The sequence below is a fragment of the Vombatus ursinus genome, unplaced genomic scaffold (genome assembly GCF_900497805.2).
Source record: "Vombatus ursinus unplaced genomic scaffold, bare-nosed wombat genome assembly UNPS02003292.1, whole genome shotgun sequence".
Lineage (NCBI taxonomy): Eukaryota > Metazoa > Chordata > Mammalia > Diprotodontia > Vombatidae > Vombatus > Vombatus ursinus.
The window spans coordinates 322,694-334,790 of record NW_020943070.1 but is presented as its reverse complement, the minus strand read 5'-3'; the positions used below and the strand labels follow the sequence as shown (position 1 = coordinate 334,790).

At 53.9% G+C, this 12,097-nt stretch overlaps 1 protein-coding gene across 5 annotated transcripts in view; it reads left to right on the top strand.

Annotated features, from left to right (window-relative positions):
- The window catches only part of MEI1 (meiotic double-stranded break formation protein 1), a 79,443-nt gene that overhangs the window by 27,314 nt on the left and 40,032 nt on the right, over positions 1-12,097 (top strand). For all 5 annotated transcript variants that reach the window (XM_027873644.1, XM_027873636.1, XM_027873626.1 and 2 more), the window contains 4 exons: positions 1,397-1,494; positions 7,010-7,178; positions 7,705-7,852; positions 9,469-9,753. In XM_027873644.1, the coding sequence (XP_027729445.1) occupies positions 1,397-1,494; positions 7,010-7,178; positions 7,705-7,852; positions 9,469-9,753 (700 nt within the window). The remainder of the gene's footprint in view (positions 1-1,396; positions 1,495-7,009; positions 7,179-7,704; positions 7,853-9,468; positions 9,754-12,097) is intronic.

Below are 12,097 nucleotides of genomic sequence, written 5' to 3'. Positions count from 1 at the left end.
CTGTGGGTACAGTGCATATCCCTACAATCCCTGCTCCTGTGCAGGATGAGCTGAGGCCCAGGCTGGCGCATCACGTGAGCTCAGGAATTCTGAGCTGTACTGCGCTAAGCCAGGTATCTGTGCTAAGGCGGGCACCAGCCTAGTGAGCCCCAGGGAGTGGCTGGCCAGCAGGCTGCCCAAGGACATGTCATAAGCAGAGCAGGTCAAAGCTCCCATGCTTATCAGCCCTGGAATTGGGTCTATGAGTGGGTGCTGTCTTCCCAGTCTCAAAAAACAAAATAAAAATCAACCAAACAAAAACCAAACCAGCCAGCCTCAAAAATGGATGCGTCCTTCTCCATCCCCTTCTTGCAGGGTTCTGTTCCTCCTGCCTTGTCCCTGGGGCCTGGTCTCAGGAACCCACCAGACCCAGCGATGAGGCAGATAACCCCATGCCCGCCCACACCTGCTGTGCAAGGCAGGGCTGGCCAAAGTAGGAGCTCACGCGTTTGGTTGAGCTGCTGTAGAGCAGTGGGTTCTGCAGCTCCAAGGACGAATGTTTTCTTGCAGCAGGTGGTGGGATGATTGAGGGGGAGACAGAGGTCGCTGCTTCAGCTCCCATCTCATTGAACTCCTAATGGCCCGTCTGCCGGCCTCTGTGAGCTGGCACCCGCCTCTGTACTTACAGAATGGTCTTCAGGATGCCCAGTGTATTCTGGGCCACTTGGAGGCTACGAGTTAGCCTCGTTAGCTGCCCCTGCTTATCTCCAGTAAGGAAACCCGAGCTCTAGTGGACCGCATGGGCATCGGCATCTTAGAGGGAACCCTGCACATGGGCAGGCTCAGACTCTGAGCCTTGAATAGACCAGGTGTCACCTCTTTGAGGTTAAGCCTTTTGTCCTCTGCTTTGCCTCAGCCCCATTCTTGCCCCTAACCAGGGCACAACCTCCCTGACAAAAGCAAACTCTCCTTGGCGGAAGGCGGAGGCTGCGAGGGGTTTAGGGCTCTTGGAGGGGGACGGGAGAGCTTAGCGGGTCCCCAAAGGGTTGTGACGTACACACAAAAGGTGTCCGCCAAACAGAAGACCCCCAGCACCGTGTTAGGGAATAACATCTAAGAGGTTTGGTCCTGGCTGTCATCCAAAGAATGGCAAGAGGCCGGACAGAGGGAGAGCTTTGGAGAGGAGGAGAGCCGACCAAAGCCCTGCTCCATCCTCTTACCGTCTGCAGGACAATGTGCTTTTCTCTGCCTGCGGGATCTCTAAAAGGTGTCCCCTGTGAATGGAGCTGAGGCCTTGTCTGGGGGGCAGCTGAACCAAGGACTCCCAGTCCCTCTCATTCATCCTCTCTCTCTCTCCCTCTCTCCCTCCCTCTCTCTCCCTCTCCCTCTCTCTCTGTCTGTCTCTTCTCCCATTAAGTCACCCAGCTCTGAATCAGGCTTGTTCCAGCTTCCTCTACTCCTTGTGCCTCAACCTCTTTGCAGCTTTGGAGGAGACAGGACCACCATCCAGAGAGGGTAAGATGCACAAGGGCACCCTCGGGCAGTGAACTTCCTTAGAGGTCTGAACACCGGAGGCAGGGAGTCAGCCCAGCATCGGGATTCCCAGAGAGTTCCAGGGCCAACATTTGTCCCCATTGGCTGCCTCATGATCTCGCCTCAACCGTGCCTCTAACCATCTCAGCCCTTTAGTGAGTCTGCCTTAGTCCGTAATAAGGGGAGGAAGCACTCCCCCAAGTCAGTAAAGAAAGTGATGCTCGGACAGGCTCCCCGACTGGCCTGTCTGTCCACCAGCACATCCTCTATTACTGGATTTAAAGCAAGGGGGTACAAAGGCAAACCAGGAACCAGCCCTGGAACACAGTAGGTGCTTAATAAATGGCCGCTAACTAGAGATGGCAGTAGTTACACAGCTGGGTAAAAATAAGGTAATTTGAGGAGAAACAAAACGTTAACAGCTGGGAGTGATCGAGAAAGGCTTCATAGAGGAGGAGGTGGTACCTTGAAGGAGGCTGAGGATTCTGAGAGGCGGTGAAGAGAAGGGAGCAATGACAGGCATGAGGGATGGCTTGTGCCGCTATGGGAGGCTGGAGATGGAATGCTGAGGTGGGGGGTCCGAGCGCAGAGTCCGTTTGAGAGAGAACACAGTGTACGAAGGGCATTGACGTGATAACACGCTAGAAAGGTAGGTGAGTTGGAGCCAGATAGACCTGTGAAAATAATAATAGCCCCATGGCAGGGTATCTGGTGAGTTCTTGTGGTCCTTTCAGACTGTTCCTGGTTGCTTAAATACCTCCAGGTTATGTTGCCATGTTCCCAGACAGCCTGGGTAACTGGCAGTTCCCGATCTGATGGTAGGTTTTCCTCCCACTGAAGTCCACAGCTGAGAATAACATAAAACTGGCCCTAGGCATGGATGTATGGATGAATGAAGTACTTAACTTTGTTCCAAGTATTGGAGGTACAAATAAAAAATCAATGTAGTCCATTCTTTCAAGGCGCTCACCTTCTGCTGAAGAGAGACAGCCCATGCAGAAGGGTGCAGCTGACAAGGTCTGGGTGTCCTTGTTGGCGGCTGAGATGGCAATGCTCTTGGATGGGAAGGGCGCAGCAGCTGCGTGGATGGCAAGGCCCAGTGGTCTACCATCTTCTGGGAACGATTATAGTTGGTGACTCCCTGCTCATCCCTGCCATGTAAGCAAGTAACTGTTGGGAAGGAGGAAGTGGGTCTGAGGGTCAGAGTGGACCCAGCCTCCTTTAGAGATGAGTTTTGAGGCAGCTTTATCTTCCAAGACCTCACCAGAGGTTTCCATCCCTGCACAAAAAAGGCATCATCGTTCATCTGTCATGGCAAGGGTGCAGCTATGAAGGCCTTTTTTTGTGTTTACTGTAAGGAAACCTCTGATTTGGCCACCCATGTGTATACTATGCTTTTCCTTAAGAGTTGTGGGGGGGGGGGCGGGCAGCTAGGTGGTGTAGTGGGTAGAGTACCAGCCTGGGAATCAGGAAGACTTGAGTTCAAATCTGAACTCAGACACATAACACTTACTAGCTGTGTGACCCTGATCAAGTCACTTAACCCCAATTGCCTCATCAAAAAGCAAAAAAAAAAAAAAGAAGAAAGTTGTATGTGGGGGCCCATCCACTTGAGGGAGCCTGGAGTGAGCTGTCTGGAAAAGATCCCATTTCAAGAGAATGTTCCAGAGCCTCCCTTGCTCCTGGCACATCCGGCAGGTCTGTTCCTGGCCTCCCTGGAGCTGGCACAGTCCCCCCGGAGGGGCATGGCGTGCCCACCGAGGGACCTTCCAGCTCTGAAAGTCAGCCTGGCTCTTGTCTGGGCATCCCACCCAGTGAGCAGGGTCACCTTCACAGGTTTGTGTAGCTCCATGACCCACCAGCCTTTCTTCCCTTCCATCGCACCCGTCCCCTTCACATGCTTTATTGCAAGATGCAGTTCTCAGACTCGCGCTATAAAACGTGGCACGATAACAAGGTAGCTGAGTGTTCCTGTGAGATCCGCTCCTGTCTACTAGGAGGAAACATCAGGCCACTGTACGCTAATGGAGAGGAAGCTCTTTATGTGTGTTGTTGTTTAGTTGTTTTTTGGTCGTGGGCCCCGATTGGGGTTTTCTTGGCACAGATCCTGGAGTGCTTTGTCATTTCCTTCCCCAGCTCATTTTATAGGTGAGGAAACCGAGGCAAACAGGGTGAAGTGACTTGCCCAGGGTCACAGAGTTAGTAGATGGCTGAGGCCAGATTTGAACTCGGGAAGATGAGTCCTCCTGCCTGCAGGCCTTGTGCTCTATCCACTGCTCCACCCAGCTGCCCAGAAGAGCCTCTACAACCCCATCAATCCTGTTGGACAATTACCAGGGCACTAGCTGGTCTGAAGGCATCACCCGATCTCACATTGGCCAGACCGTGTCCAGAAGGCTGCCATGCACGTGTCCTCCTCCCTAATTCCAGGAAGGTGCTGCGCCCTTGCTGAGGCCAGCTAGGCATGAGTCCACTCTTGCCAAGCTCCAGCCGAAATGCCTGAGATCCAGGGGAGCAGAGACCCTGGTAACTGGGTAATCGGGGCCAGGACACAGCTTGTCTCCTTTTTTAGAGACGTCCCTGCTTCTGACTGGGAATGCCTAATGAACCCCTAAGTGACAATGAAATCATGTGTACAAAGCGGTGTGCCTGGCATGGGGTCTACGAGACGAATGTGGGCAGGGTCTCCTCTAGCAAGCCATGGCCTTCAGCAGGGTACCCGAGAACGGGCAGGAGCCTCCATCCTTCCTGGGGCCCGCAGGACCGCATCTTTGCCTCCAGGGACTGGACCGGGCTCAGGGCGCATGAGTGCTGCTTGTGTCTAGGCCCTTCTGTCTACCCCTGCACTGGCCACGCCCCTGGGATACCTCCCACCTGGCTTCTACACCAATCCTCCCTGTAGGGGTAACCTCCCATTGCTGCCGTTTTCTGAATGTGGGCGCCACAAGAGCCCCTCATTCCTTGGCCTGACTCTGGGAAGCGGGATTGACCCAAGCCCCAGAATCCATAGGCCTTTGGGTCCTTATCTTTCCCCATCTGGATGGGGACCCCAGCTGCCTCACTTCAACGCTGTCCCCTCCTCGCCACCCGCAGGCCTCTGGCCTAGGGCACCTTGTCACCTTTCACCTGCACTCTAGGGACAGCCTTCTGAGCCGCCAGCTCCAGAAACCTCCAGGGCTCCCCATGTCCCCAGGATGAAATGCCAAGGCCTTAGTGTGGCATTTCATGCCTCCACAGTCTGGCTTTTGCCTCCCTTCCCAGGCTTATTATCCATGGCTCTGGCCGTCCTTGCTCCAGTCAGTCCAGCCCGTTTGCTCTTGAAAGACCAGGGCCGAGATGATAGAAGGCGTGGCGGGGGTGTGTGAGGCAGCCAGCATATGTGAATAGGCCACGCTTGTGGTCCCCACTTGTAGCCAAACTGACAGGGGGAAAGACCTGTGTCTGTGGTGTAACTGGGGCTCTCAAACAAGCCCTAAGGAGATGGGGTTGTTGTTGAACCATCCCCCTGTCCAAAAAACTGTCTGGACTGCGTCTGAGCGGCCTGGCCATCAGAGATCTGCCTTGAGGAAAAGACTGACCCCTCCTGCTGGAGAAGGTTCCACGTGCAGCCACAGCATGCCAGAGGGCTAGGAGAAGAAAAACCCAAGCCCAGCAGCCATCACTCTGGTACCCTGTGGGGGAGGAGGATTAGGTTTTCTGGGCCTCAGTTTCATCATCTGGAAAATGGAGGTAGTGATACCTGTAATGCCTACCTTATGGTGCAAGCAAGTGATTTGTGAGGATCACAAAAGGCAAAGCACCGAAAATCACCACATAAGTGTTTAGAGGTTAGTGATGGTGATTGTTAGTTGGAATTCTGAGAAAAAGAAGCTTCTTGTTTTGCGCTTTACCTCCTTGGCTTCCTGTTCTCTTGCTCATCCCAACGCTGTCACTGGTGGCATCCTTACCCCTTGGCCTGCCTGCCTCTCACCCTAAACCTAACCCTGGCTCTCGCCTTGTGCTCAAGCATCCCCACCCGACCGCTGCCCATGCCTTAGCAGGACTCTCTCCTCTGGCCTCCATTTACTTCCTGCAAGGACCAGCTCTACTCCTGTTTCCTCTGTGATGCTGCTGTCCTGACTACTCACCATCGTATTTCCTGGACTTCCCGACTCTTATTACAGAGCCAGAAGTACTTGGCAGTCATCCAGTCCTGTTCATACCAATTGGGAACCCACTCTGTGCCCTTCCCAACAAGTAATTATTCAACCTTTTCTTGAAGGCCTCCAGGGATGGAGAACTCAGTACCTTTAAGTATCTGCACATTTCTCATAGTAGAGGAGATGTTACACTTTTTCTCTTTGACCCCAGACGGTTGGACTCAGAGTTTCAAATAGGGTGGAGAAGGAGGAGAGTGTTGTCCAAAGAAGCAGGTCTGGGCTTTCTCCAAAGAAAACCTTCTAGATCGAGATTAGCCGCTCTAAAGCCTCATTCCTCAGGAAGCCCATTCCCTTTTAGACATTGCTCTGCCCGTTCTTGGGATGCCCTTGACACCTGTGTGGGCCCTGCCCATAGCTCTGTGTACAGACACTCACCCCCCCCCCCCAGTCAGCAGTCTTTTCAGACACAGCCCTTGTTTACATAAGGTTTTTACATAAGGTTCCCTTCAAGCCCTGATGCAGTGGATGATTGGGCATGCTGGGGAAGTGGAGGTCTGTCTTGCCTCAGACACCTTTCCATTTCTGAGGGAGTATCTAGTGTATTGACGATGCAGAGGTGAAAGGTCAGACTCAGTTGTCCCCTGCTTTTGAATATTATCTCCTTTCCTGAACCTCCAGATCCAGCAGGGACCTCCAAGGTCCTGCATGGGCCTCACTAGAATTCTCATCCACAGCTTACCCCATAATGGTCATCCGGCCTCTGCCTGAAGACCCCTGGGGCAGAAATCCAAGGCTTATCAGCCCTCAGGTCTGGATCTGGAAGAGAATGTCATCTGGTCTAACCCTTTCATTTCACAGATGAGAAAACTGAGGCCCAGGGAAGTTAAAATGACTCATCCCAGGGGTAATAATCTTCAGAAGTAGGGTCTTAGCAGCTTCCAGAGGAAAGTGCGCTGCTTGAATTGTTAAGTTTTTCCTTATATGGAGCTAAAATCTTTCTATAACTTTTAACTGTTGCTGCCAGGCAGAACACGTCTGATGCTTCTTTCCTATGACAGATGGCCTCAAATACTCGAAGAAGTCTCTCTTATCCCCGCCCCCACACACAGAGACATACACACTAATCTGTTCTCCGAGCTAAATAACCCCAGGTTTACCCAGTGCTCTTTTCCCACCCACCCTGTAAGGTATCACCAATATTCTCCCTATTTTATAGGCTCAGGGAGGTCTGGGGATTTACTCGAGGTCGCACAGCTCTTGTCAGAGCCGGGTCTCTGGACTCCAGGGCCCAGAGTGTCCAAACGGTCTTTCTCAAGACCCACATGAGCCTCTGCCTCTATGACTTGGCTTGTTTCTAGGGCTGTCCGTCGTGTCCAGCATCCTACAGCATAGTCTGCTGCAGGTAAACGCCAGAGGCTCCGAAAGTCTGGCACTCCTGTCTGATTCCCTGTATGTGGACGAAGCCGCTCGTCAGCATCAGTATTGCCTCCTCCTCCTCCTCTACCTTGCTTATATCCATGAGGACAGGTGAGCCCAGAGTGAGGTACAGCGTAGGCACCCAGAGGGAGGGCAGGCGGTAGCCACACCAGAGGGCTTTACTGTGGCCTGCCATTTCCTTAACTACTCATCAGGGGAGACTGTGGGCCCAAGGCGTTTACAGGAGGGAGAGAGAGAGAGAGAGGGAGAGAGAGAGAGAGAGAGAGAGAGAGAGAGAGATCCCCTTTCTGGTCAGCAGGGAGCCTCTTGGGAGTCTGGTGACCTGGGGGGCTGAGGAAGGGGTCCTTTGTTACCTGGTCTGTTTTGTTCTGCTTTGTGGGCATCACTGGCCAAAGTCTTGTGCCCTGCCTGAGGTACAAAAGGACTGGGCAATGTCCTTTGGGCACTGACGGTAGCCTCCTTCATAGCAGCTGCTGGGCCCTTCCTTTTCTCATGAGCACACCCGTGTCCACCATGAGGGGCACCTCTGAGCCAGCGGCCACAGGCCATGGCACGATGGCAGGCAGAGCAAGGCCCCGAGGGCTGCCATTCTCACTGGCTCCATTTCCGTTGGCAGGTTCGTGCCAGAGGCAGAGTTGTTCTCAGCTGTGAGAAGCCTCCTCCTGTCAGTCCAGGAGCAGGGCGAGCATCCTCCTCCTGCGGTTTTACGGGCAGCCCTTTACCTCCTCACGATCTGTCAGGACAAAGCGGAGCCTTTAGAGAAGGTATTGACCCTTTTTCTTTGCTTACCCAGCATGTGGAAGGTGCTGATCCAGAGCTCCGAGCTTCTTAGCTTGCTTTTACAGGGCACAGTCCCCCAGAGATGGGAAGAGATCAGTCATTTCCAGGGTTGAAGTGGGCTGCCAATCTCTTCCTGTGGGGGTCTGTCCCCTACCCTTGGGAATAGTAACTGGGGAGAGAGGTCTGGGGCAGGAAGCCAGTATAGGCTCTGCTATGTAGAAATGCCAGCTTATTATTATTGTTGTCGTTGTTATTTCTGCCTCCCATGACAAAGGTCTTGACAGCCACGTCAGCCGCCAGTGGTGCGCTGAGGGCTTCTCCAGGCCTCTCTGCTTTGGCCCCTGGAAGGCTTGACTTTGGGGGAGGCATGTGGCCTGCAGGCGCGATTTGGGGAGCTCTGAGGAGATCTTCTGGCCCCCAGTGGATTGGCCCAACACTCCAAGTCCCACCATTAGCGGATCACAGCCAAAAGAGCCCTCAGAGGCCCCTGAGTCCAGCCCCCTCATGTTCCACCAGGAAAGGTCACACAGGCAGCACCCCAGAGGAGATCTGAACCCAGATGCTCTGATTCCAAACCCAGCAAAAGAACCTAGTCCTTGTCAGAAGGTGTTACATGGGGAAGGGTCAAATTCCATTAGTGGTCAGTCAGGAAGCATTGGTGAAGCACCCACTATGTTCCAGGCACTGTGCTAAGTCCTGGGGATACAAAGAAAGGGGAAAACCAGCTCCTGCCCTCAAGACTGGGAAGTCTAATGGGGGAGACAGCCTGCAAACGCAGTGTATGAGTGAGCCTGAGATGGGAGAAATTGGAAATACACACCAGCAGGAAGGCACGAGAATTAGGGAAGTCAGGGAAGGCTGCTCGTAGAAGGGGGGCTCCCCATAGAAGGGGGCTTTAGCTTGGGGAGGTGAGGAAGGGGGGCATGCCAGGCAGGGGGCACAGCCAGGGAATAGGCCTGGAGGTGTCGCTGAATCACTGAGTATGTGTGGGTGGGTGTGAGGTGTAGGAAGACTGGAAGGCCAGGAAGGGCCACCTTATGAAGGACTCCTTGTGCCAAAGAGAGGGTTTTATGTTTGCTCCGTGTAGAGAAGGCTGACATCCATAGACCTACATATTAGAAAGGTCGTTTTGGGAGCTGAGTGGGGAGAGATTTGAGGCAGCGAGGCCCAGCCGGCATGAGGTGATGAGGGTGGTAGCAGGGTCAGAAGAGAGAAGGGGGGGTCGGAGAAGAGGTGGCATGAAGATGGACAGGCCTTGGCAAAAGCTCGGGGAGTCCGAGATGACCCCGAGGTTGTGAGCCCAAGTGCCTGGGGACATGATGGGGCCTTTCACAGTAACGGGAAAGTCAGGAAGAAGAGAAAGTTTGGGGAAAGATCACGAGTTCCGTGTCAGACGTGTGGAGTGTAAGCCGTCCCTGCACGTCCATTCGGAGATGTCCAGTGGGCAGTTGGAGATGGATGTCATTTCCTCCCATTGGAGTTGGCTTCTGGGATGGCTTCTGACTCTCGAGGGAGTTTTGGAGCATAGGCAGAAGGTGCCTTGCCGGGTGAGCCCGGCTGCCTCCTCAGAGTATCTGTGGCTGACGGCCTTCTCCCCCAGGCTCCCCTGAGTGCCATCAGGAAGATGCTGGAGGGCATCTCAGACCTCCGCCTGGTCTACAGCCACCATCCCTGCACCCTCAAGTTCTTCCTGATGTACCCAGACTTACTGAGCAGGTTTGGCCACCGCGTGCTGGAGCTTTGGCTGTCCTGGGAGGATGGCGGCAGCCCGGAAGGTGAGGACCCGGCCTCTGCCGTGCCTGCCAGGCCTGCTGCTCTTGCCGACCACGAGGACCCCTTGCTGCCCATCCTGAAGAGCGGATCCAGTGTCCTGCTTATTTTACTGGTGGGTCACTAAAAGGAGAAGGGGACCTGCCCCCTTTTATCTTCTTCCTTCCTTGTGAAGGGAGTGCTGGGGCTCAGGCCCCACATTCTGGCTCGGTGGCTTTTCCTGAGCAAGCCCTAGCCAGCAAGAGGGGTGCAATCCATAGAATCCAGGTGTAAGACATGAGGAAACTGAGGCCCAGAGAAGGCAGGGCACTTGCTCAGAGTCCCACAGGGAGGTGGGTCAGGGCCTGGGTTTTAACACGCTTCCTAGCGCTCTAGGGTCCTGGCTCATTTGTCTACACTAACCTGCTTCCTAATGGGGCTGAGCTCTTTTGGTCCTTGTGAGTCACAGCTGAAAGGGCATCCTCTGAAGCAGGCACAGGACTCTGTACCTCACGGGAAGCCTGGCTTTCTGAGGGTGACCCAGGTCAGAGCCTCTCTCGGGCCCCACGCTGATTTTCTTCCTCTTTTGGCCAGTGGTTCCCAGCCAGAAAACCTGAAAATAACTCTCCATTGACAGTGTTCCGGAGGAGGGGAGCAAGGCCCAGATCCTCATTTGAGGAACCTCTAGTGCCAAGGATCCACTTCAGTCTCGAGTCCCTTGTGGTCCCAGTGTGAGGGCTGCCCCAGCAGAGACCCTGCCCTCCCAGTCCCCTTGGCTTGAAGTTTCCTGGGGTGCTTAGGTGAGCCAGGGTCTCTCTGTCTGTCTCTCTCCAGCTGGGCCAACACAGGCCCTGCCCCCCCAGTCCTATGGCTTGGGACACTGAGGTGAGCCAGGGTCTCTCTGTCTTTCTCTCTCCAGCTGGCCCAACACAGGCCCTGCCCCCCGCCCCAGTCCTATGGCCTGGGATGCTGAGGTGAGCCAGGGTCTCTCTGTCTCTGGATCTCTGTCTCTGTCTCTCTCCAGCTGCCTGCTGATCACTGGTTTCTTAGGCTGGACGGGCCAGTCTCTAAAAAGTCCTTCAGACTTTGAGGTTTTCTCTGTGGTGCAGGATGAGGTTTAAAAAAAATCAAACAAGCCCCAAGCCCTCCTCAGTCACTTTTTTCTACTATGGTTAGGAGTTCTTGGCTACTGCCCTCCATGATTCCCCCAAACACCAGCCCTACCCATCACTAAGCACACCCCTTGGGGAGGACTCTTGTAGTTTCCCCTGCTACAAAAATGGGAAGGCAGAGGGAATTCTGGTTTCTGCTCCCAGCACCCCATGCTCCTCCACCTAGACACATGAACTCACATTGCAGGTCAGTTCGTGTAGACATCCCCTGGCCCCAACCCCGTTCTCTCCCATTGACTTCGCTCATGCCACCATGTTGATTCTCTTGTATGAGTAGGAAGGTGATAGAAGCAGAAATTGTCCTAAAATAAAATGCGTGTGTGCATGTGTGCACATGTACATGTGTGCAAGTGTATGTGCAAGTGTGAGTGTGTGCTGGGGGTTGGGGTGAGGAGTGGGGAGCAGAGCTAAGCCTCTGGCAATTTCCCTTTGGAATGACCATGGTCAGCGCACTCTGGATGCCTTGCCTGGACGTGCTCCTGCTGATCAGGCGTCTGATGCCTTCAGTCTCTCTGCATCATCTCCGAAGAATCTCTCAGGGCCTTCCTCTCTTCTCTGTCCTCCCTGCTACTGCCCTTGAATAGACGCCCAGCCTTGCTACCAGATGGACTAGTCCTAGTGCCCAGGCACAGAACTAGACCACTCCAGCCGCCCGCGTCCCCCAGGTAGCCTCTCTTCCTGTCTGGGCTTCCTACGAGGCTTTTGCTTTTTTACTGGACCAGAACTTTCACTGGCAAATGGAGCTCCCAGGAAAGAAAGCCCCTGCACCAGTGTAGATCACTACCTGCCCTGAAACTTGAGGAGCACTGAGAGGCAAAGGGCCTTCTTGCCCAGCCCACCTCCTATCACCCCCTTCCATACTGGACACTCTCCCAGTAAAACTGCCCGAGACCTACATTAGCTCTTTTAGTTGCCATATCACACTGTGGATTCCTACTAAGTACAGTCCACTAAGATCCCAGGTCCTTTTCAGATTAACTGCCATCCAGTTCCATCTTGTACCTATAAAGTTGTAATGTTTTGGCCCTGAGTGTCCACCATTTTGGTTCTGTCCTTTTGAGTCCAAAGGCATTTTCCTTAACAGAGGAGTCCAAGGCAACATAAAAGTTGGGCAGCCCTGTCTTCCCTCTTTTCTGTTCCAGCCACCCCGACCAGCCATCGTGCTCCTTCTTCTGTCCTCTTTTCCCTGATCTGGCCCAAAGACTTTGCTGTCCTTAGCTTTCCTTTCCAGGCCTTGCTCAGTCCAAGTGTGAGAGTTCCTGACACCAGGCTCACTGGCTTGTATAAATCCAGATGATTGGGGAAATG